Raw genomic sequence first — 27582 nt, 5'->3', positions numbered from 1 at the left:
TTATCATCCCTATACCAAAACCTGGCCGGGATCATACTGATCCCTCAAACTACCGTCCTATATCACTAACTAGCTGTGTTTGTAAAACCATGGAGCGCATGGTCAACAATCGATTAATCTGGTACTTGGAGACCAATAACCTCCTTAGTGACCTCCAATGTGGTTTCCGAAAAACCGAAGTACCATTGACCATCTGGTGCGTCTGGAATCTTTTATAAAAAATTCCATTGTCAACAAACAACATACTGTATCTATCTTTTTCGATTTAGAAAAAGCATACGATACAACGTGGAAACATGGTATCTTAAAAGATTTACATGAATTTGGATTGAGGGGCAGATTACCTCAGTTCATATCTCAGTTTTTAAACAACAGACAATTTCAAGTACGGGTAGGTTCCACATTGTCTGATTATTTCCACCAAGATCAGGGCGTCCCTCAAGGCAGCATCCTGTCTGTCACCCTTTTTAGCATCAAAATTAACAGCCTCACTAACGTCTTGAACAGTTGTGTTGATGGGTCCCTTTTCGTGGACGATTTCAATATTTCATGTCGTGGTAAGAACATGCACGCAATAGAAAGGCAGCTACAACTCTGCCTTAACAAAATCCAAAAATGGGCCAATGAAAATGGCTTTAAGTTTTCAAAATCCAAAACAAATTGTATTCACTTTTGTCGTAAATACAAACCACACAAGGATCCAGACCTATCTTTAGATGGTACTCCCATCAAGGTAGTAGAAGAGGCCAAATTCCTGGGACTCATATTCGACCGTCACCTGACATTCTTACCACACATAAAATATTTGAAAACCAAGTGCTTGAAGGCTCTGGACTTACTAAAAGTCGTTTCAAATACAGAGTGGGGAGGGGATCAGACTACCCTCCTTCACTTGTACAGATCTTTGGTTCGCTCTAAACTAGACTACGGCTCCATTGTTTATGGTGGAGCCTGCAAAAGCAATTTAGAAAAATTAGATTCTATCCACCACCAAGGCCTGAGGCTCTGCCTGGGAGCTTTTAGGACCTCTCCGGTAGACAGTCTATATGCAGAGGCTAACGAACCTTCCCTTGAACAACGCCGCATTAAACTTTCACTGCAATATATCACTAAATTACGTTCAAATCAGTCCAATCCAGCATACAATTGTGTTTTCAACCCTCTCTATGAAAACCTGTTTCCTAAACTGCCAAGCCTGGTTCCACCACTTGGAATCAGAATTCAACCACACATATCTGCAGCTAAAATTGATCTCAATATCATAGCACCTTACCGACTCCTGTCTTCACCACCCTGGCAGATGGTGAAACCACAGGTCGATCTTACCCTCACTAAACTCAAAAAGTCCGAAACAAATCCTTTGGTGTTCCAGCAGGAATACAACCAGTTACGTTCCAAGTATGACACCCATAGATCCATTTTCACAGACGGATCCAAGGATGAGGGCCAAGTTGCCAGTGCTACAGTCATTGGATCCAAGACTGTCTCCTCTAGGATTCCCGACAACAGTTCCATTTTCACTGCCGAGGCCAAAGCTATCTTTTCAGCTTTGACCTATATTAAACAGCAGAATCATTCCAAAAACTTCATCGTTTTCACAGATTCATTATCTTGCCTTCAAGCACTTCAAAATGTTACTTCAAGTCACCCAATCATTCTGGACATTTTAGAACTTTACAACGACCTCTCTACTGGCCAATGTGACATCGTCCTCTGCTGGTTGCCGGGTCACGTCGGCATAGCAGGTAACACAAAAGCCGATGCTGCAGCAAAAGCAGCTCTTGACAAGCCCTTATCTCCACTGCTGATCCCGTACAGTGATTTCAAACCCACTATCAAAAGCTATACTCGGGACCTCATGCAAAAAGGGTGGGACACTCAAGTAGGAAGAAATAAACTGTATGAATTGAAGCCAACAATTGGTTATACCTACTTGGGTTGTCAGTCAAGACGTGATGAGGTAATTTTACGACGATGTCGTATTGGCCACAGTCGGTTTACTCATGACTATCTGCTGAAAACGGATGGGGATGGACCCCCCCATGTGTGTCTCTTGCGATGAGGTTTTCACCATCAAGCATATTCTGCTTGACTGTGTGGACTTATCGTCTGCAAGGGACTCACATTATGATGCAACAAATCTGAAAGATCTGTTCTCCCGCGTGAGCGCTCATCTGATAGTGAACTACCTGAGGGAAGTTGATCTGTATCATAAATTGTAACTGTGTAATGTGACTAACAAATTGCCTGCCTTTAAATTTAGTGCTATGACTTTTCTGTTTTTAAATGACAATGTAATGAATATATGTTTTTGAAATAAAACTCATTTTGACTCTGTACTTACAATGTTTATTAATGCAGACTTGTTCTCGTCACTATATGGCTGGAATAATGCCGATGTGACGTAAAGCTCAACTCAACTCAACTTTGTAAGGATTGCGTGATAGTGTCGTCGATCGGCTGTGAGCGCTGGAGTGCCTGTGACATGAAGCGGTCGGGGGTGAAATTGACGAACACAGATAAACGTCAATCAATCTACACTGGCTAATAGCGAGGCTACCCGGAGACATGTACATGGCTGGTTCGTGCCTTGGGTCCAGACAATCGGTAAGTAAGAACCGTAGGTGTCTGTTACCTACATGGACGCTTGTACCTACTAGTGTATCAATGGTCAATATATCACTCACCTGGTACAAGCAACAAAACACGCGTCCATGAAACAGGCACGTTTCTAACCGCAGTAAACTGGGCATAACTCCCTTTGAACAATAATCCAATTACGTCAAGAGTTTACCACTGACAAGAAACCAACATGTGGTGCCTACAAACCCAGGAAAACATACTCAGGGCCATCAGGGATTCGAACCTATGATTCTGAGTTTCTGGGTTCTCTAATATCGCAGGTTTGTCTGAAGAGCGGATCTGGTAGTCAGTCGTTAGCTTGTCTGACAGGACGTCATCACACATCACTGTGTTCTTGCTTTCTAAACAATTGACATGCCTTTGCGTGTGTTTGTAACTGCTCCGGTAGGATACGCGCACTCTTTGGCGAACACTGTAATCACTCTTTGGAAGTAATTAATCTAAACACCATAAAGGAATCGACTACTTGTAGAGAATTCTGATGATCAAATGGAATGTTTAGTCTCCTGATGATCATATGGAATGTTTTGTCGTCTGATGATCATATGGAGTGTTTTGTCGTCTGATGATCATATGGAGTGTTTTGTCGTCTGATGATCAAATGGAATGTTTAGTCTCCTGATGATCATATGGAATGTTTTGTCGTCTGATGATCATATGGAATGTTTTGTCGTCTGATGATCATATGGAATGTTTAGTCTCCTGATGATCATATGGAGTGTTTTGTCGTCTGATGATCATATGGAGTGTTTTGTCGTCTGATGATCATATGGAGTGTTTTGTCGTCTGATGATCAAATGGAATGTTTAGTCTCCTGATGATCATATGGAATGTTTTGTCGTCTGATGATCATATGGAATGTTTTGTCGTCTGATGATCATATGGAATGTTTAGTCTCCTGATGATCATTTAGAATGTTTTGTCGTCTGATGATCATATGGAATGTTTTGTCGTCTGATGATCTGGAATGATCGTCTGATGGAATGTTTTGTCGTCTGATGATCATATGGAATGTTTTGTCGTCTGATGATCATATAGAATGTTTTGTCGTCTGATGATCATATGGAATGTTTTGTCGTCTGATGATCATATGGAGTGTTTTGTCGTCTGATGATCCTGGTCCAGACTGGACTACTCCGAGTTCTGGTATAGCTGTATACTGCTGGTCTACTCCGAGTCCTGGTATAGCTGGTATACTGCTGGTCTACTCCGAGTCCTGGTATAGCTGGTATACTGCTGGACTACTCCGAGTACTGTGTGGTATAGCTGGTATACTGCTGGACTACTCCAAGTCCTATGTGGTATAGCTGGTATACTGCTGGACTACTGCGAATCCTGGTAAAGCTGGTATACTGCTGGACTACTCCGAGTCCTGTGTGATATAGCTGGTATACTGTTGGTCTACTCCGAGTATTGTGTGGTATAGCTGGTATACTGCTGGTCTACTCTGAGTATTGTGTAGTATAACTGGTATACTGCTGGACTACTCCGAGTCCTGGTATAGCTGGTATACTGCTGGACTACTGCGAATCCTGGTATAGCTGGTATACTGCTGGACTACTCCGAGTCCTGTGTGATATAGCTGGTATACTGTTGGTCTACTCCGAGTATTGTGTGGTATAGCTGGTATACTGCTGGTCTACTCCGAGTAGTGTGTAGTATAGCTGGTATACCGCTGGACTACTCCGAGTCCTGGTATAGCTGGTATACTGCTGGTCTACTCCGAGTATTGTGTGGTATAGCTGGTATACTGCTGGTCTACTCCGAGTCCTGTGTGGTATAACTGGTATACTGCTGGTCTACTCCGAGTCCTGTGTGGTATAGCTGGTATACTGCTGGTCTACTCCGAGTCCTGTGTGGTATAGCTGGTATACTGCTGGACTACTCCGAGTCCTGTGTGGTATAGCTGGTATACTGCTGGACTACTCCGAGTCCTGTGTGGTATAGCTGGTATACTGCTGGTCTACTCCGAGTCCTGTGTGGTATAGCTGGTACACTGCTGGACTACTCCGAGTCCTGTGTGGTATAGCTGGTATACTGCCGGTCTACTCCGAGTCCTGTGTGGTATAGCTGGTATACTGCACATTTGCACATTCATCACCTCAACCAGCTGTATGGCCTATACCACCGGGAACCTCTACAGTCAATTTAAGAAATATACCCACCAGACTCTTTAATACACTTGAATTATGAAGAAATAACGGCTGTCGAGTTTGAATTCCGATCGAAATTCCGTGAGCAGCATTCAGAGATCCCTAGCTGGGATCATTCCTACCACGTTCCTGCTTCAGAGACCCTGTCGCTTCAGGGGAGGTGACCACAATATAGACGTTCACAACCAGACAGCAGACGACAGACGACAGGTCACAGCAGACGACTTCTTGAGTTTCACTTGGTTGACCTAATATACAAAAATGATTTTTGAAACTAAATAACTATTTTCAGCTTAGCATCAGCAATACCCGCGAAGGTCCGGGTTAGAATATTGATCTTCAGTAACCCATGCTTGTCGTAAGAGGCGACTAACGGGATCGGGTGGTCAGGCTCTCTGACTTGGTTGACAAAATGTCATCGGTTCCAAATTGCGCAGATCGATGCTCATGCTGTTGATCACTGGGTTGTCTGGTCCAGACTCGATTATTTACAGACCGCCGCCATATAGCTGGAATATTGCTCAGTGCGGCGTAGAATTAAACTCACTCACTCACTCACTTGTATCAGCAAACTGACAAAACTTTACCCCAACAAAGAATCAATTTGCTCACTTATTCTACCTAATTTGTAGCATCAGATTCCTTGTCCTCATTAGTACAGCATCATAGATAAGGCCAGATAGATTCCCGTGCAAGTAGTGGGACTTATCTACATGTGCCACAGGACTGGCGTCTATAACTAGCTTTAGTATGTATCAGTGGTCGATGAGGAGCCTGACTGATAGCCGCACCACACGCGCTTGGCTGTTCATAACCTGCACAGTCACTGGAATATGTCGGCTGGTTCTGTTTACCCAGACAAGCAGTTCTTGAATAATCTGGACCTGGCTTTAAAGGTTCCTTATTTATGCTGGAGGTTGATCAGAGTATAAAAGAATATATTAATATTTTTTCCAAAATGTCTATAACCTGTTTGAAAACCCTTGAGTTACATAGTTAGTGCTATTTCTTTCATCTTTCTGTCTGTCTCGTTATTGCTCTCTCCCAATCTCTCTCTCCCAAACTTCCGTCTTTCCCAATCTCTCTCTCCCTAACCTCTGTCTCTAAACATCTCTCCTCCGCAGCTCTCACTGTATCACTCTCTTTAATTATTCCCTCCTTCCCAGCCTTTCCCCTCACTGTATGTCCCCTTTCTCCACCCGTCCCCGTACCCACCCCATATCTTCTCCCTCTCCTTGGGAAATACATGCGCACTGTCTACCTCATCTCCCCCCCCCCCCTTAATTCCGATGTTTCCCATTCTTTCTTCTACTTTAAATCCAACCTCTGATTGTTTCTGTCTCTGAATTGACCTCACCCTCTCCCCTCACCCTAGCCTACCGCGTCCCTCTCCCCTTACCCTAGCCTAGCGTGTCCCTCTCCCCTCACCCCAGCCTAGCGTGTCCCTCTCCCCTTACCCCAGCCTAGCGTGTCCCTCTCCCTCACCCCAGCCTAGCGTGTCCCTCTCCCCTCACCCCAGCCTAGCGTGTCCCTCTCCCTCACCCCAGCCTAGCGTGTCCCCCTCTCCCTTACCCCAGCCTAGCGTGTCCCTCTCCCCTCACCCCAGCCTAGCGTGTCCCTCTCCCCTCACCCCAGCCTAGCGTGTCCCTCTCCCCTCACCCCAGCCTAGCGTGTCCCTCTCCCGTTACCCCAGCCTAGCGTGTCCCTCTCCCCTCACCCCAGCCTAGCGTGTCCCTCTCCCCTCACCCCGCAGCCTCTCCCTCACCCCAGCCTAGCGTGTCCCTCTCCCCCCCACCCCAGCCTAGCGTGTCCCTCTCCCTTACCCCAGCCTAGCGTGTCCCTCTCCCCTCACCCCAGCCTAGCGTGTCCCTCTCCCCTCACCCCAGCCTAGCGTGTCCCTCTCCCGTCACCCCAGCCTAGCGTGTCCCTCTCCCGTTACCCCAGCCTAGCGTGTCCCTCTCCCCCACACCCTAGCCTAGCGTGTCCCTCTCCCCTCACCCCAGCCTAGCGTGTCCCTCTCCCCTCACCCCAGCCTAGCGTGTCCCTCTCCCCTCACCCCAGCCTAGCGTGTCCCTCTCCCCTCACCCCAGCCTAGCGTGTCCCTCTCCCTTACCCCCCAGCCTAGCGTGTCCCTCTCCCCTCACCCCAGCCTAGCGTGTCCCTCTCCCCTTACCCCAGCCTAGCGTGTCCCTCTCCCGTTACCCCAGCCTAGCGTGTCCCCACACCCCTTTCCGTGTCACGGTATTAACATTCATTCGTACTCCCTTCTTCTCCCTTTCCAATCCAAAACGTCATAACTTTCTCCTTCCACCACCCACCTTTCACCCCCGTGCATTTCCAACAGTCTCTCTCTCCTTGTTGGCGTCGTGCCAGACCCTCATTTCCCCTTACTCCTTTCTTTCTCTCTCTCCGCGTGCGCGTTGACATCCACTGTCACAGATCGATACCGTGAAGACACAGCCACGCCCCTCCCTGACACACCACATCCACTTCCCTGCAGAACTGACGACCCTCCCCGCCATCTCCCAGCGACTCACAAGATATATTGGTACAATTAATTAAAGTGTTTGCGGGCTAATATGCGTTTCCCATTAACCGTTTGCTGCAAGTCAAGTGTTTTTACTCAGCTTCTGTAACCATCCTGTGTCAAACAAGCTTACTTACGATGCATGATCGTGCATATAACTTCACTATCATCCTAACACTGAACTGACGTTATTCACTTATCCATTGGAAGTTATCAAGTTTTCACCCCTTGTAATTCTTAACCCTCGCCCTACCTAATACTGAACCATCATCTATGTAGACAGATCCTGGCATTACTTGATTGACCATGTCAAACACAACGTTGTACTGGTCAGCGTTTAAATTGGTCCGTTTTACGGTTTATTCGCGTAGAAAGATTCTATGGCAGTGGTCAGTGTTCACGCGTCACTGGGAGAAGGAAAAGTCAGAAGGTTAATCAAGTAGATTCTGGAGCACTTTTCACTGGTCGAGAGGGGTGGTCAAATTTAAGAAGAGGAAGTCTTCAATTCGCTGGCAAATGAACGCTATGTTCGTGACGTCATCAGCAGGTTCCCCCGGGCCTCTCACAGACATGTCCTGTGATCTTTTTCTTTCAAATTTTCGAAGCAACTTAACAAATGGATTATGTTGGACTGGCAGTGACGGTCTGACCAAACTCGAGTCCTGATTGCAGATCAATCAGAACCGGTGCGCCAGTGTCGCCAGGCCAGTCTTGGAGGCGTCTCTCAAAGCGCTACCGACCGACGAGCGCTCGCAACCTCCGCTCGGAGCTCAAAGTCTTCAAGAGAGTGCGTTTGGCAGGCAATGCTCTGGAGAATGACCCCTAACTTTTCCTGTGTTGGAAGTTTTCGGGTAGTCCTTTATGGACTCCTGGTGTCGTTCTTCCGCTGTGTGATGCTCCAAGCCACGGACTGGAACCCGGGTGGATTGCACTTAGGGACACGGATGGAGATTCATGGGAGGTATAAAAATTACACCTGGCCACACAGGGACTTAGCGTCCGTCGTCGCTGGAGACGTGGTCTTAGGAGCGTTGCATATGATCCATGCAAGGAGTGAGGACAAGGTGTGTGGACGTATCATGGCTCAGGGTGGGATACAGGCTCTCGAGACGATGTTATATACCCTGGATTACATCAACAGCAACGAAAGCGATATTTTACCCGGAATTCGTCTTGGAATCCTCACCAAGGACGACTGTGACAGGGATATATACGGCCTAGAGCAGGCTGTAGATTTTATCAGAGGTAAGTAAATTTCATACAATTTTAATTTAATCACTTCACTTTTTCCTTGAAATAAATGTTTACATTCGATACAATGGACGTTTATGATCATTAGTATACGCTGCATGTTACCTTGAGATATCAAACCAGATCAATAATGCATCTGATTCGTAGATAGTGGTATATATTGTTCCACATATAATCGATAGAGTAAGCCGTAAACATAAGACGATGGATCGGCCAATGACCTAGGAGTGATAGTAATATCCAACATACATCTCACTGGAGCACGTTACAGATTGTACAGCAAACTCTCGCGAACACCACGAGAAACGAGGAAACAGACATATGACGTTATCGACAAGTGTGTTATTAGATTTATTACCTCGATACTGACAACCACCAGATCACCTCTTCATGTTTGATTAATGTTTGTCAAACACTGTTTGGCAGTTATCGTGACGTGTTAGAATTATATACAATATTTATAGCGATTTGATGAAACGTTCACGGCATCTGGAGGTTTGGACGTGTGTAAGAGGCTGCATATGAGGATGGTTCTATACTGACACGATGCTAGAGGATGTTCCTCCAATTGACGGCGGGATGGGGAAGCTTGTTCGTTGTACTGTTAACCTTAGAGTAAGGGTCTATCTGTGACGATTCTTACTGAGAAGATCTCAATCAACTTTAAAAGTATTTCTGCTCTGATGCAAATTCGATCTACTGAGTCATATATAGGTTGCTACTAGTTTGAACGATTGGTTCATTATTGCAATGGGTTTGAGTGCTGTCTATGTACTTTTCTAATACATATACAGCTGTTTTTCCCTATAGACTTCGTTACACAAAACAAGACATATTTCGAATCAAATAATGTATTGTTTCAGTTATTAATTTAATAGAAATCGATGAGAAACCTTTTAAGGAGCAGAGCTTAAGCATTACGACAATCTCTGCTGCGTGAGATTGGATGAATATGTTCCGCGGAAAATACCGAGTGACTGCTGCCATCTGCTGATTCTTCTCGTTGCTATATAACAAAGAACGGGGACTTTCCTACTTCATAAACACCACCCAGCCCTCTCAGGCCTAACAGTGCCTAATCCCACAGGGCCTGACAATACTACTGGTACCTAGCGCAATTAATTCACATTACTTTCCAACATGTGTCGATTAGCGGGACTTCAGCAACTAATACAGCCCCTGCTGTAACGACCCTTCTCACACGTTGAAGGAGCTGGCACCTTTAACGACATCAGCGCTGTAGGACAGCCTGCTCGACTATAGGCCCATAGCTGTGGCCAACACTCCGCGCTGTGGACAAGCTGGCCAAAGCTTCTGCTACAGTGTCTCGAGATCCAAAAAATCAATGGCGAGGGATCCGTGAATAGGGTTTGTGTGGGACGTGATTTGAAGACACATCAGACCAAACGAGATGAGTGTCCCAAGGTCTAGCACACAATGACTATTTTATCCGATGTACCTCCTGCATCAGTTTAGCAGGGACAGGGAGTGCTGCCTAGTACTAGGGTGTTGTTTGTGATGATATCGTTGCAGAATAAGACAATGCATTCAGGTTTATAACACTAACATGGAATTATCATCTGATATTCTCCTGTCTTATCGTTGTAGAATACGACAATGCATTCAGGTTTATAACACTAAGATGGAATTTCATCTGATATACTCCTGTCTTACACTAAGATGGAATTATCATCTGATATACTCCTGTCTGACCATTGTAGAATAAGACAATGCATTCAGGTTTATTACACTAAGATGGAATTATCATCTGATATTCTCCTGTCTGACCATTGTAGAATAAGACAATGCATTCAGGTATAACACAATGCATTCAGGTTTATTGCACTAAGATGGAATTATCATCTGATATACTCCTGTCTGACCATTGTAGAATAAGACAATGCATTCAGGTTTATTACACTAAGATGGAGATTATCATCTGATGGAATTATCATCTGATATACTCCTGTCTGACCATTGTGAATACAATGCATTGGTTTATAACACTAAGATGGAATTATCATAACCATTGTAGAATAAGACAATGCATTCAGGTTTATTACACTAAGATGGATCTGATATACTGATATTATGCGTCACAACGCCCTCTACAGAGTGATGTCCCTAGGCCGTGACAGGATAATCATCATGTGGGTTTAAATCCAAGGTTTGCCCTGATTATCTGTCTGCACTGAACAATGCCAATGCTCCTTTGCAGCATCAACGTGGCAACTGTCTTAGACCTGCATCACGGCTTTTACCAAACACTGAAATAATTCGCTCACTTTCTACAAAAGCGGCGTCTTTTTGTCATAGGCTCTGCATGGGCGGATCCAGGAATTTTGAAAAGAGACTCCGCCAATGTGATCCCTTCAATGTGGGTGGGGGCTGTCGAACACACACAAACCCCCACACACCACACACACACACCCCTGGATCCTCCAATGCTCTGCACATTCATCATGCAGAGTTGCGTTTCTTGGACACGACAAACCTATGTCCGTTGGTCCGAACCCAGGTTCACCCGATTATGTTTCGAGGTCTGTCACCATCATACCCATTCTCCGGGGTTTCAACAAAGTTGTAGACCTCTGAGATTTTCTTGACTTCGTGATTTCTTTCCAAGTGAAGGTGAAATCGAGATACTGTTCGATGGAGCGTCAAGCTCAACCCATTGGCCACTAGGGCCCCATATTGGTTGCTAGAGCCGTTATAATGAAGATTCAGTGCTCACACGAGTTCCCCTAATTGAATCAGTCGTTACCCACACGTGACATTCCGGACAACCCTTTTTTCAGTTACGGCAAGGGCCGAGTGGTGGCGAATGTTGGTTGGATCGTGCAACATATATTTCTGCCCAAGATTTGTGACATGACTTGAAAATATTGCTGACTGTCATTAAACTTCAATGGTTTGTGTACTCGTGCTATCACTATCTGTCATGTAATTAGTAGATCTGTCTAAAAACATCTCGCTGTCCCCCAGAGTTCTACTCGTCCCAGCCTACTCAGACAGGCCGGGCTAGAATAGCTATAGTGTTCGAAGCGAAGTTAAATCACGCTGTCTCACTTATTGTTGGCTGTGTTGGTGGCCTGATTGAAGGCACATAGAGGATAAGATAGTAGAGGTCGGCAATTAATACAGTCTTAAAACCAAGTCTTTTGACACACAACACAAGTCTATTATACTGAATGACAAACAGGTAACCCAAATAATGAGACCGACTCCATCAACAATGTCGTGATTGATATAAAACATAAAGAATATGCGCTGAACCTGCTTCTCGACATCTGATTGACAGGATATACTACTCCAGCGTTCTCAGAGGCCAGGGATGTCATCCGAATGTAGACTTACGGGGCAGGTAAAGCCACAATCAACAGGCTAATCATCAGTCTGCAGGCCAGCGAACGCTACATTGAAGATACAATAAGAATACAATTAGAGAAAGTGCCAGGAAATTGTAAATGGCCTAGACTCGGGCAATTACCCAGTCTGAGGAGGGGTGCTCGGGATGAGACGGCCTCATCTTAAAGAAGTAGTGGCATTTACGTGAAATGCTAGCTGGCACTCATAGTTACTATGTCAAGACGTTGGTGAATCCATTTAGACTGAATCGCTTGGGTTTTCTACAAGCAAGGCTACTATTGTTACGTTATGTCTGACACGGGTGACAGAAAGCCACTCAGTGACATCTTAATTCTTCTTCCGGAAGCTCCATGATGGGTAAATGTTATTCACTAATGTTGATACTGAAAACAAACAAAATAACCAAAACCAGTTTCAATACGGGAGTATAAATGGCACAACTTTCGTTTTGAAATTTCGGTATGTGCACACGGCTCAAGTCCTTACCATTCCATCAATTGTTAAATCATTCCCTGAGAAACTCTGAGTATTATGAATAAATACTCGTGATATATCAACTGGTATGAACATCGTGAAAGTGAATGCTATTTCACTATTGTCATCAGTAATTTACCACCACGAATCATCTATATCCTCAAACAAACCATTAGGGTTTTAACAACGATCCTATCACGGTACAGTTCACGACGTAGACTGGTGGACTGTGGATCTATCTGAACAACAGTGTGTCATTCATGGTAGACTGGGAACCACACGTTGTCTTGGTGTACTGAGGATCTCTACTACTTCCATAGCGCACCACAGAGATAACACCAAACCATCCCCAGAACTACCACTGGGATACAGGCAGGGTGTACCGGGGATATTGTCTTACAAATATTGGAATATGATGTTGGTGTAACGCTACTGTGACAGTATTGTAGTTACAGGACCCATTTCTTCCAAAGGAACCCATATAGTAGGACAAGGATGCTGTATCGGAATCATGTTCTTATAGTGGGAATGTGAGTGATTTATATGACAGCTTCCTGTATATGCAGGGGAGACAAACCAGTTGTACTGGGGACGTATTCTGCTCCATGATGGTGGGAACAAGGTGTAGATGTGTAATGGGATGGCTGCAGGGAAGCTGTCAGGGTGTAATGGGGATATCACGGTGTTCGGAAACCCCAAGGAGAGACAATATATCTATATCTTTGGAGACAAGCCCTGTGTTGGGGCCATTTCTGTCCCCACCATTATGTAGATGTTGCAAGGTGTAGATGTGCACTCTGACCTGAACGTCTTCCTGTGTGTAGGTGGGTTGTCCTAATCTGCAGGTTTACACGGAATCTCAAGGAAGTGGTGTTGCCTTGTGGCAGCGTGAGCCTTAAGATTTTTTTCGTATTCCCAAAAGCATTCTGACTTCTAAACGGAAAGAACAGATTAGAACCACCTATGAAGGGGTTGATCGGTGGAGTCTTCGATGAACGTCGATACTTGGCTAGATGAATACACTTGATAACTAAATTACCCCGGGCTTAATAACAAATCTCACACAAAGCTATGACTGTTATTATATTGTGAATTTTCACTAAATCATTTGAACAATTGACCTCCAGAGCGTCCCTAAGTCAAGGACAGGTGTTCCTGCAGATGGACGTGATGAGGCCTGACAGCCTGTATCAGGTCAAATGCCTCAGAAATATGTGCCCACCATGAGAGCTTAGCGTTACGACAGTCGGGAATCTATGTTCCAGAATAGGCTTTAGAGAATATGGTCTGAGAGGGAAGAACTTCAGTGTTCAAAGGCACCGTAATTAGCTGTAATCGCGAGAACGGGCTGATCATTATGTGGAATCGGAGCCTCGTCCTGAATATAATACTTCATCAGCACCTAGTTCATGGGTGTCATCCATGTGATGAATATCTGCTACACTTTCCCCCACATTAAGCTGACTCAGCGTTTTACACAGCCACAAAACACTTTCCATAATCACACGAAATCTCTCCTAAAAGTGTGCCTCTCTGTCAGCACGATGAGCATGTAATACTGAACAAACCTTATGGATAACAACTTTTATTTCGATACAGGTTCTTGTACCGTTGTCAAGCAGGAATGGACGCTACCCCAGTGTCGTTTTGTTTCATGTCAAATTAAATAATAAACATTTACGAAATATTTTATCTGAACAAAATTTTAGATAATCTCAATACAGACTAACGTCCCAATAACGCTCCAACGAGTGATCACTTTTGTTAACTCGAGACAAGCCGAATGGCTTCTTGCAGGTTACGGGAACAAACGGAGTCCTGGACCAGTCTGTGCACGATCGTTGCGGAGGATGGTAAAAATGTCTGACGGTGCTGGTGCCTTCTCGACTGCCGATCCCGGATGTTATTGCTTTGGTTTAATGAAACCACGTCCAACTACCGTTAGCAAATAACATTTAATGCCGTTGTATATGCTTTGAGAGAATTCGATCATCTTGATCTGGTCCTGTGAGCTCAATGGGTCATCACTGCTCATGTTACCACACGGTGTTTACGGTGCGACATGGTGGGTCTGCTGTCTTCATCTGCCTGAACATCGGATGGACTGTAATGAGACCGATATTCCAGGAACATCCACCAGATTAGGTTCACAGACATGTCAGTAATAAACACACTAGCCCTACTTGCTAACAATCTGTACGGACTGACACTGGTAGACATGACACCCTGCATGTGGTCACATTGAGGGCGGAACTATCTGTGGTCGATTGAATACTTTACACTTAAGACCAGAATATTTAGTTATATATTCATCCACCTTTTCCAATAATGTGAAGGGGGGGGGACTTTTTATATGACTTACTCGAAAATAGAAAAGCAATCCATTTTATGTTCTTTTAAGGGATCAGCTGAAATAGTTGAATGTTCACATGTGTCACCGGTTATCACATTGACATCAGTCGCTGCTGACATGACATATCGAAGGTCACATGTCAAATGTCATCTGCAGTAAGTATCGAGTGTGCCCAGGAAGAATTGCGTGACATCTCCAGCACGGAAAGGAGTGAGTGGAATCTCTGGGCATGGCGGCGGTCCACTCGGCATGTAGAATCAGTGAGGGATCAGCTGAAATAGTTGAATGTTCACATGTGTCACCGGTTATCACCGATCTCCATCGCAACCAAGAACCTACTCTATGAACAAGACATCCTCTGATGTCGTATCCTCTGATCGTATTAGACGATGTTGTTCCGTCATAGTGGCACCTGGAACATTCCGTAGAGGACATGCCTCACCCCAGCCTTACAATATAATAGCCTGCACGGGTATCCTACACAGACCTCGGAGGCTGTGGGGGTTGCCGTTTTCATGTGATGTAAGTGACGAACAGTTGATATTACGGATCTGACGTATGTAGACATATTTAGTTTTTTGCTGAACTGTGGCTAATTCTAAGTTGAAAATTGTTAATGTTGAAAATGTTGTCTAACTTACGCGAGGTAAATATGTTTTTAGTAATCGTGTTAGTTTTGCGCGTGTGATTTGGCTTTGCGTCACTTTAAGCTCTCTTACAACTAAGTAAAGCTCTATTACAACTAAGTAAAGCTCTATTACAACTAAGTAAAGCTCTATTACAACTAAGTAAAGCTCTAAAGCTCTATTACAACTAAGTAAAGCTCTATTACAACTAAGTAAAGCTCTATTACAACTAAGTAAAGCTCTAAAGCTCTATTACAACTAAGTAAAGCTCTATTACAACTAAGTAAAGCTCTATTACAACTAAGTAAAGCTCTATTACAACCAAGTGAAGCTCTATTACAACTAAGTAAAACTCTAAAGCTCTATTACAACTAAGTAAAGCTCTATTACAACCAAGTAAAGCTCTATTACAACTAAGTAAAGCTCTATTACAACTAAGTAACGCTCTGTTACAACCAAGTAAAGCTCTGTTACAACTAAGTAACTGCGAGGAATGCCCAGCTTCAACATTTATCGCTATGATGGCAAGAAAGGCGAGGTGCTGATCGCCCGAGGATCAACACGACGGATATAGGTATTCAACCTTACAGAGGAGCGGATCTAGGAGGAGGCTAAGGGAAGTAACTCTGCAAGCTAATGTCATGACCCAAAAAGGCCCCCATGTCGTGCAGCTTAAAGACAGTGACTGTTCCAGGATTCCCGTCCATGGTTACCCCTTTCCTTAGTCAGTGTTGTCAAGGTAACAGGCTCTGCCCCAACATGCAGCCAATGATGCACCTATAATTTATCAACGGGTTAGTTTCGACGTAATGCTTCACGCCTCTGATCCAGGAACAATAGATCCGATTTTCTGTTCTTAAGGGCGCTAATTAGAAGTGCTTTATGGGAAGTCTTAGAACAATCGCAAATGCTTTATGTGTTTTTAATACCTCTGTCTTTCCGGCTCGTGCTTCCAGTATGTGGCGACCGTGACGAGGAACGTGATTCACTGTGGCCTGAGGTAATCACGGCAGAGGCAGGTCCAGATGTCGAGGTGCTTCGTAACTTTGGAAGTTTGAATTGTCCGGGACATTAATTCTTTCTTTGCAGCCATCCTTACATGTAACAAAGTTTGACAAATTGAGTTTAGATAATACTTCGGCAGCTATTTGTAAAAACGCTAAAAATAACAACTTCAAAACAACGTTTATCATGTTGTCGTTGTCGATGACGATGGCGACGATGACGATGACGATGTCGATGACGATGGCGACTGACCAATGTGACGGATGATACAGGTGACGGACTTGGATCCACTATCAGTAAGGTATGAACAAGTACGAGGAACGCACTGCGTGGCATTGGGGCAGACCCGACGGCCTACAAATCTAATCAACTGACATCAAAGTTTCGTTTCACGCTATGGCCCTTTTTACTGTCAAAATGCAATTTATACGCTCGAAGGTTTTTCTTCTAAAATAGTGATACAAACAGTTCCAGCTTGTACCGCCACACTTTCATCATTTCTTTGCCTAGACTATTTTTCTGACAACTATTTCCACTGAAAACACAACAAAATGGTCGACGGGGAAAGAGACAAAGGCGAGGCAGTAGCCCCTGATTAGCTTGGCTAACTAGACACCCCATCACACCAACACCGCCACCACACAACAATGGCGCTTAGTCAGGAATAATTAATATTCTCCGTCACAATCGCCCAAGAGCAATTTTAATTCCGGCACAAACGAGGATGATGGCACCGCTTTTACAAAAGTTTGTGAATCTGACTGATTTGTCATGTTTTGAAATCCAGGAGCCATTTTGACTTGGCTTTGTGGTGAGCGTTCCCGCGGCTGTCGAGGTAATGAAGCTGCTTCTGTAGTTGCTCCTTGAGACGTCACTGTCGTCAACCCTACCATACGTCCATGTACATATTCTTTCTCGTGCATTCGCAGATTTGAAGGAAATAACTCGGGGCTACATAGATAGTCAAGTGGAATCGTAGTCCTTTCACACAGCACAGTGATGTATGTAAATTAAGATGCTTGATATGATCTCTAAACATCTCTGGAAAAAGTAATTTAAGTCCGCCACATACTGGTCTGCCATCTATACAGCGCCTCATCCAATCGAAGGCAACTTTCATTTGTCGGGACACGATTTACATTTAAGAAATATATTCAATCTGAGTTTCGGGTTCAGATGCACTTTTTAACATTGACATCACGGACGATATGTAATGACGAAATACATACAGATATGGTTTACACAACTTCCGTATATACACATGTAGATGTTTTCTTTAAGTTTGACATAAAACACATCCGTCTCCCAACATGTTTTATCATTCAAATCATTAGTTAATCTCCATCCATGTGTTTATCGTTTAAAGTTCTAGTAACCTCAGTACGTCAGACCACGTGCTGTCTAGTCCTGAAATAAGGCTGACTAATATCTAGTCGTTTCAGTTCTATTCAATATTTAACTTATCTGCAAACTTATCAAAATTGTATCGTTGAACTGAACTTCTACTCAGTCTAAGCTGTTAATACAATGTTTTCTTCAGTTTTCCAAAGATCATTAATATTTAGTGCAATTGACATGTGAAGAATTGATAGTCATTCAAATTTCTTTGCGATCTTCTAATACCAAATTCCCGTCTAATCTATATAGTAATTCCCGTCTAATCTATATAGTAATTCCCGTCTAATCTATATTGTAATTCCCGTCTAATCTATATAGTAATTCCTGTCTAATCTATATTGTAATTCCCGTCTAATCTATATTGTAATTCCCGTCTAATCTATATAGTAATTCCCGTCTAATCTATATAGTAATTCCCGTCTAATCTATATAGTAATTCCCGTCTAATCTATATAGTAATTCCCGTCTAATCTATATTCTAATCTATATATAGTAATTCCCGTCTAATCTATATTGTAATTCCCGTCTAATCTATATAGTAATTCCCGTCTAATCTATATAGTAATCCCCGTCTAAACTATATAGTAATTCCCGTCGAATCTATATAATAATTCCCGTCTAATCTATATAGTAATTCCCGTCTAATCTATATTGTAATTCCCGTCTAATCTATATAGTAATTCCCGTCTAATCTATATAGTAATTCCCGTCTAAACTATATAGTAATTCCCGTCAAATCTATATAATAATTCCCGTCTAATCTATATAGTAATTCCCGTCTTAACTATATAGTAATTCCCGTCTAATCTATATAGTAATTCCCGTCTAATCTATATAGTAATTCCCGTCTAATCTGTATAGTAAACATAATATAATATCACATTACGTTCTACTTAATATTCTTATATGGAATACATCTTTTATTCAATATAAATACGTGGCAAACATGTTTCAGCCATTGCCCTGACCTGAGATTGATTGCATGTTGGTCGGTCTTCCACCCGAAACTGCCGGACATGAAACACACACGGATATAACCGACACATTACAGAAGCTATCGACATGTTACCAGACTGAAGACTCTCGTGGAAATGCTGCAAACGCAAGAACACGACTCTGTTACCAGCATCACAGACATCACCGTCACCGTTTCTTGTTCGTTTAACATTAGTCACTATCAAACACATATGTATATTATCTTTTTCTCGGCATTAAGAGTTCATTGGGGCTAAAAAGGTCAGAGTTATATCCGGAACATATCTGGTTTTCTCGAATTTTCAAAAGCATTTCCTGATTATCAGTTCAAAGGTATATTCCGAACACGTTATCCCATCGCCTAAACAAATGGTTTCTAGACACTGCTAATGTGAAGCTGATACCCGTCGGTTTGGGCCAGTGGGCATGTAATCAGACAGACAGACACTATATGTATAGCAATCACACCACCATTAGTCCGTCAGTGACACTGATTTTAACTAATCACACCAGAACTATTTAACCAAACAGACTATATTACTTAAGTACCTAAACTAAACTACTCACATGTCTGCTACAGCGCTGATTTACCACGCCGGGGAAAACACAGCCAGACCACCGGTTATATTAAGATGTTAAACAGAAGCTAACTGAGACATTGACGAACGTATTACATTCTCCTGATGCAAACAGACCTGTCTCGACTGGTGCCCTTTAAGCGCTACTTGGGTGAAATCAGGTGTCCAGCTGATGGCTCAAAGTGTCCACAGCCACGGGGTCATGATCAACGATACAATAACGCTCCATTTAATGGCCGAGTGTTTGTCTTTGAGAGTAGATCACTGCGCTGCCGTGACAGCCTTGATGTGACCGTATATCGCGACATCAGCATCGTCTTAATATATTTGTCTAGGAGTTGTATATCATTGTTTGATAATGGTGTGGATATATTGTAAGACATACAATGTACGGACAGCGAAATGTGTTTGCTTTGGTATCAGGTTACATAACATTAATATACTGTGAACTGAGCCGCATTGTATGCTGAGCTAGGTAGTAGCAGATACCACTGTCCAGATCGTGGGCAGGTCATGTCATGCACATCACACGCACACGCACACGCACACGCACACGCACACACGACCATGTCCACTTCAGGATGACGATCACGTACAGTAGTATATGACATAGGCTAGACAGTGGTTACGGTTCACGCCACGAACAACCCACGTTCTACTTCTCACATAGGAGCCTTGAACCCACTTGTGGAGGTCGCCCCGATTCCCCACAGAGGTACAATGTGTGAAGCCTATTTCTGGTGTCCTCCACCGTGATGTTGCTGGACTATTACCAAAAGCGGCGTAAAACTAAACTCACTCACTCACTGGAGGTCTCCCTGTTATTTCAGGAATAGTGCTAAAAGCGGTGTAAAAGTATACTCGCTCACATCATTACCTCACTAGAAAGTGTCTTATTTGTTTTCAATACTTCTATCTCGCCATGAGCACGTAGAGCCCGCCACGCTTCTTTCCCTTGTGCAACTTAAGTTATATTTTGTTTTGGTGAAGTAAACAGTTAAAGTTAATCTCCATTCTTCACGACCATGTAACATTGCAACCTGGTCTGTTGGTTCACAAAATACCACAAAACAGAACCTCGGGTTTTTTGTCGACACCACAGGAAGAAAAGGCCCCTTTGTAGAACACTGAGCGTCTGTACCCTCCAGGAATCACTGACCAGAACTGTCCAGGGTAATATCATGTTGGCTGATGATGAATCGTGGACACAAGCGGCGTGGTCATGTAACGTGGTCTACTACCACGCCTGTTGCTCCGTCCTGCAGACGGATCCATCATGTATATCCCCGGTGATTGCAGTCTGTCGGGCCTGTTGACGTCATTGACAACCACGTTGCTGTGACACATGTCATCGTTATGTGTCGGCTCACTTCTGGAGGCAGTGAGTGACTGAATGTTGTGTTATGTCTAACGCTGCACCTTTCAACGTATATCACTAAAAGTCCATTTATATCCAGTAGTGACAGTACGACCATCCAAGTGTCATGTGTTACCTGTTACGATAGGTATGTACTATATGGACAGGGTCTGTGGGGAGCCTAGTGGTTAAAACGTTCGCTCGTCACGCCGAAGACCCGGGTTCGATTTCCAACATGGGTACAATGTGTGAAGCCCATTTCTGGTGTCCCCCGCCTTGATATTGCTGGAATATTGCTAAAAGTGGCGTAAAACCATACTCACTCACTCACTGTATGGTCACCAATTCCGCTCTGGACATAGAGGACACCGGTCACAAGAGGGTGTGTAACTATGGTTACAGGACATAGACATGCTCAAGATAGGGTATGTCAAGATTCAGATGTCCGCATTGTATGTTTACAGTGTTTTGTAAAGGTTTTTGTATTGTCCTCGTCTGTATTGTTGGTCCTTTACTTTTCACTGAGTTTGGTTTAACCTGGTGTTGGAGGTATGCACAAAGTAATAAAGTTCTTGGTCGTTTAACAAACTGATGATATTTACGAGGTGGAGTAGAGTGCTAATATACCTAGATATATTCCCATATAGAGCCAGTCTGCAACTCTGTGATTTGCTCCTGTCCTCTACCTCCGAGCCCTTGGAAAAGATATGTGAGCACGATGACACTAAGACACTGGCAAATCAGTTGAGAAATCCACACGTTTGTTCGAGTGATTCAGTGTTCACGACACGACCTTTAAGACATATCCTGATGCATCTTGAACGCTGGAAATACATGCATCCTTTCACCACTGCTGAAGTAACTATTCATCTTAAACAGGATCACGGAATAGATATATGTACCCAACAATTATCTACAGGAAGATACGTCATCAAGGGATATTTATCATGAAATAGATTCATCCTAAAGACAACAATGAAATGGTTGTGCCAAAGCCACAATCACAAAATAGATTTATTTAAGACACAATCCTGTTCGCCGCGAATAGCTAACGTTTGTCTGATGAGATGTTAGAATATATATGTACAATACAAGATAGACCAGCTGAAATCACACCCTTACGGCAATGTTTAACTACGTCTAATGACTAACTTCTGGCTGAGATTTGTATATAGCAAGGTAGATGTTTATGGCATTAAGGCTATAGAAGGAGCGATAAATGGCTCATAATGGTGGGTGGTGCTGGGGATCGATTCCTGTAGAAGGTGATATAAATCTGAAGGAGTGACATCATCTGAATTACTTTCACCTTGGACTGAAATTGAATAGGTTGTCGAGTAGAGGGGTTGGTGAAATTAGCTTCCATATTCCATTAACTGGTGGCAGCACGAGTAGCTGGTGAAGAAGTCAAGATGAGGGAGAGGATGTGATATAAGATGGCAAGGTCTTTGACTGTATCCACATGGCCTGTCTCGAGTGTGTTTTGTGTGTAGCGGTGCGAGGTCGTCGATGGAGATACTGTAGGAGATGGGGGTAATGGGTGATCATTGGCAGAGAATATCGATTGTGGAGAAAAAGACGAGGTTAAATCCAAACTATTACTGTTATGATTCGTAGATCTGAGCTCACGGGAAAGGAACATTATTCTCGGCTTCAGTTCCAATGACGTCATCAACTCCGGCAACATCACCAGCTCCGTCACCCTACATCATCGTTTCATGGCGTCTACCATATCAACAACATATATAAGTTCCCCCGTCAATCATCAACACGAACATCATCTCCGTACATCTTAACCATGCGTTATCAACTTAAACTCCACTGTTATACGAGACCCTTTAAGACGATACTATTACTGTTGAGATCATCCAGGTTATCGGATTGACGGATAGTGTTTATGAAGTGATATATGGTAAGGAAGGACACATCAGATGCAAGACGACTTTACACCAGAGAGTGCAAGGCCTCTGGCTAACATTCATCAGGAGGTCATGCTCCTTCCGGTTTAATGACATCCGGTTTGAGACAGCCATGACATCTGCAGTACCACTGAACCCCCCGCCACCTGATAAACGTAGATGTTCTTATGAGACAGCTTCCATCAAGTACCATCTACATCAACCATTTTGTGAGTGAAGAGTGCTACTGATACATTACGACTGGGGCTGTAACGATGCATCGAACAATCGATGGATTGCAATTATTGACTATAGATAGTTTAGTAATTGCCTTCCGTTGATAAATGCGCAGTGCAAAATACAGGAAGTGCCAGAATTCGTTCACTTTGATTTAGTGTTGTCCGCCCCTGTTACCTCTGAACAAAACATGATCTGCGTTTAAAGTTTCTTGTCAGTTCTTGAAAGAGACTGAAACTACTTCAGCTTGTTTTAATTCATATAAATTATACATTTATTTGGGAAATGAATTCTATCTTAGCTTTCTGAAATACATATTGTACACACGATGAGTTCATATTACCCTCTTCCAGTGTTTGTGGCACCCAAACAAGACACACTGTTATTTCCGTGAACACCCGGTATCATGTGTATTAAGTGATGTTCATAAACCACCATGGTGTGTAATTGTGTGTGTTAGAATGTGTGCAGATAATCGATGTGTTCTTCTCTGACGGTGTGTGTTATGTGTGTGTGTGTGTGTGTGTGTGTGTGTGTGTGTGTGTGTGTGTGGTGTGTGTGTGGGCGATGGGGTAGCCTAGAGGGTATTTTAAGCGTCAAGCCGTCCCGGTTATTGTGGGAATATTTGTAAAAGCGGCGTAAAATGAAACTCACACTATCACCCCGTGGCTCTGTTTGGAATACAATGGCTGGTGATTTCTTCTTTGAGTGGCATGTTAAGAAGTTGGAGAATCAGATAAGGACAAGATTTTATGGGTGAACAACTTCTTTATTCGGATGATGCGACGTTTCGATACAGAGTCTTGTATCAGTGTGAAGCAGTACTTGCAATGGCTGGTGATGCTGTATAATTCACGAAATGTAAGTGTTTGTGGTAACCACCATGGCAGTTAAGTGTTTGTGGTAACCATCATGGCAGTTAAGTGTTTGTGGTAACCATCATGGCAGTTAAGTGTTTGTGGTAACCATCATGGCAGTTAAGTGTTTGTGGTAACCATCATGGCAGTTAAGTGTTTGTGGTAACCACCATGGCAGTTAAGTGTTTGTGGTAACCATCATGGCAGTTAAGTGTTTGTGGTAACCATCATGGCAGTTAAGTGTTTGTGGTAACCATCATGGCAGTTAAGTGTTTGTGGTAACCATCATGGCAGTTAAGTGTTTGTGGTAACCATCATGGCAGTTAAGTGTTTGTGGTAACCATCATGGCAGTTAAGTGTTTGTGGTAACCATCATGGCAGTTAAGTGTTTGTGGTAACCATCAAGTGTTTCTGGTAACCATCATGGCAGTTAAGTGTTTGTGGTAACCATCATGGCAGTTAAGTGTTTGTGGTAACCATCATGGCAGTTAAGTGTTTGTGGTAACCATAACAGTTAAGTGTTTGTGGTAACCACCATGGCAGTTAAGTGTTTGTGGTAACCACCATGGCAGGCAGTTAAGTGTTTGTGGTAACAACCATGGCAGTTAAGTGTTTGTGGTAACCATTAAGTGTTTGTGGTAACCATGGCAGTTAAGTGTTTGTGGTAACCATCATGGCAGTTAAGTGTTTGTGGTAACCACCATGGCAGTTAAGTGTTTGTGGTAACCATCATGGCAGTTAAGTGTTTGTGGTAACCATCATGGCAGTTATTAAGTGTTTGTGGTAACCATCATGGCAGTTAAGGTTTGTGGTAACCATCATGGCAGTTAAGTGTTTGTGGTAACCACCATGGCAGTTAAGTGTTTGTGGTAACCACCATGGCAGTTAAGTGTTTGTGGTAACCATCATGGCAGTTAAGTGTTTGTGGTAACCACCATGGCAGTTAAGTGTTTGTGGTAACCACCATGGCAGTTAAGTGTTTGTGGTAACCATCATGGCAGTTAAGTGTTTGTGGTAATGACCCATGGCAGTTAAGTGTTTGTGGTAACCACCATGGCAGTTAAGGTTTGTGGTAACAGGCAGTTAAGTGTTTGTGGTAACCATCATGGCAGTTAAGTGTTTGTGGTAACCACCATGGCAGTTAAGTGTTTGTGGCAGTTAAGTGTTTGTGGTAACCATCATGGCAGTTAAGTGTTTGTGGTAACCATCATGGCAGATAAGTGTTTGTGGTAACCACCATGGCAGATAAGTGTTTGTGGTAACCACCATGGCAGTTTCCAAACTCAATATGTCTGGGACAATGGACGGCCGTACTACCAGGTGTTGTCTGCACATCTGGGTGTAATTATCAATATTGCCTTTCAGGGATTTCCCACAAATCTCCCAGCAATTAAGGGAAGTATTGGAAGCTGAGAGGTGAATGACTACTATATGAGATTTGCAGATGTTCTCGTGTACTTCGGACTTCGATGTTTCCGAACAGAACTTTTCCAGAGAGGCTAGCTTGATATTATTGGTGCCTATCGTGATCATTTAACTCTTATAGATTTTCTAAATATTTTATAATTTTTTTGGATTATCAAAGATAACAACAAATATAGGCTTCACACAGTGTTCCCAGGTGAAGAAATAGCCAATGCTTTAACCACAAGACTTCTGCCACCGCCTGCTACAGAGGGAACAAACACTTTCTATCTCATATCTTTAATAGTAAACCCACGGTTCCAGATTTTCAAACTGCAACAAAAGTTTATGTAGCGTGCTCCCCACACCAACAAAATGGACGAAAACTTGTCCATGGAGTTGTGTGACGTGTTGGCGTTTTTTGGAAAACGGGCAGAAAATTTCAGAGTTGACATACAGATCAGTAACACATATCATACAGATCAGTAACACATGTCCAGAACAAACTTTCTTTATTCAAAGAACATATAACAATTACTTCTATGAATTATGGCGGCTTTGTCCAACCGAGGAGATGAGGTAGCAGTGCCATGTATAACACTGGCAGACTGAAATGTTGACTGGTACAGGCTACATTAGACGCCACGCCACGCCACGCCACGCCACGCCACGCCACGCCACGCCACGCCACGCCACGCCACGCCCACTTCTGTTGACACTTACATGGTATTCTTTCCATTCCGGAAGGTCCAATGTCCGAGTTCTCGACAACTTGGAGGTGCGTGCACGTCATTCTCTCTGGCAGCTACAGAAGCAGCCCTACAACCGCTTTGATCACATATGATCACTACAAATAAGCTCCAACCCGTGATCAGTTCCCTCGTCTTAGACACAACAGGAACAACTCGGGACTTGAACAGTTTAATCCCCCGTGGCCCTGCTGAAGCATCAGATGAATTACTTTCAACACACTCCAACTTATAAACCCCGAGAGCTATACCCTGTAGTGTCCTGGGCCCCATTCATCAAAGTCACGTCAGTGCAAAGGTGATCGTGACTCATGCTTTACCATAGACTTACGATCATCGTATTACAGCGGTGGTATTTTATAATGCAGCCCGGACCCTGTTTTTACTGTTCTGGATGGGACTGGAATGTTCGGCAGATACAGAATGCTGTTGTCGGTCACTGCCTCGGCCACTGTCGGAGAACTCCTCTGAAACGAGAAGCCGAACAGGTTTATCCACAATTCTTTCAGTCCGTACGTCAGGTGACCAATTCTTTCGTAATAAAGAAGGAAATGTGTCTGTAGTATTTTCCTGAAGCAACTCTCTAAAAAACAAACAAACAAACAAACAAACAGGCCCTCACGAGTCATGTGTTTGTAGTTGGATCAGATGTCCAGTTACATTTTCTGATCATTCCTCTATCCGATAACATCCGTTAGTTTGACCATGGAAGACCCACTCACAAAGTGCTATGTTCTGGGTAGCGCCATGAAACTCACTCATCCAGTAAGCGTAATGGTGGACAACCCTTCACCGACCTACTCCCTACCTATATCATGGATCCACATAAGACTCCCCCTTTTGTATTGCAACGAGAGTTTTGGACCCTCGTGGCTAGCCCCTACACGTGAGTTCCAAGCAGTGTGTCACGTCATCCCCTAGAACTGACCCACACTGACCCACTCTCTTGTGTGTGCCAACCCGTTCCGGGGGCAAGGTGCGTCTTCTGTTCGCCCCTATTGCCCAATCTACACTGTGACATTTGCCCGTAAATCAACCAACCAGAAGACGGCTTAATATTTCAATTACGAAATGGATAAAAGTGCTGCTATGTGTTTTTGATAGCATTCATTGATGTGAATTTTATTGGAATTTATCGACCAAGGCTGTAGGGTCAAATGATATTCATTACCGGGAGCCCCGTGTTTTGCACATATTTCACTTATTTCTAAGCTTCCCGCGGACCAGAGACAGAAGTGGTTACATTAGAAGACCGGCGGCTGTAGGGATCGGAAGAGAGGTTTTTACTGGCGTCCTTTTCACTTCCGTATTATTTAGTGTTAATCTCGCTGTTTGATAGGGATGACAGCGGAAGTGAGAGGTTTATTAAATTATACCCTGTCACGATGCTCAATTACCCTCAGAGACGGTGTATCCCATATTTCACTCTCACCTCATTATAACATCACCCCCTGTTGTGATTAACCAGCCAGTCGTATAACAAGCACCGCACCATGACTGTATCTCATATCACACATACCCGTTTGCCTGACCTAGTCATTGCTCCAAATTTTTAAAAAGACAGCAAAAATCGTGTTGTCTACGGCAGAAAATTGTGAAATTCATTAAAACAGACATTTCAAAATGGTTGTAGACAAATCGTCCATTTGTCCGGTTATCGATTACTTCGAATCACCCCTGAAGTTACCAACCCAATCACAGCACTGGCTGGTGGGTGACTAGGAGTGT

The 27582-nt window shown here is 43.6% G+C and overlaps 1 protein-coding gene across 1 annotated transcript in view; it reads left to right on the top strand.

Moving 5' to 3' along the window:
* Positions 1-8138: 8138 nt before the first annotated feature.
* Positions 8139-27582, top strand: part of LOC124267850 (metabotropic glutamate receptor 8-like) — a 157550-nt gene continuing 138106 nt past the window's right edge. The window contains exon 1 of the mRNA XM_046702841.1: positions 8139-8568. Coding sequence (XP_046558797.1) covers positions 8139-8568 — 430 coding nt within the window. The remainder of the gene's footprint in view (positions 8569-27582) is intronic.

Source organism: Haliotis rubra, unplaced genomic scaffold, assembly GCF_003918875.1.
Source record: "Haliotis rubra isolate DU_JTF1 unplaced genomic scaffold, ASM391887v1 Scf134, whole genome shotgun sequence".
NCBI classification, from domain to species: Eukaryota; Metazoa; Mollusca; class Gastropoda; order Lepetellida; family Haliotidae; genus Haliotis; species Haliotis rubra.
Note: the sequence above shows the minus strand (reverse complement) of the source record. Positions and strands in the feature narration are given on the sequence as shown.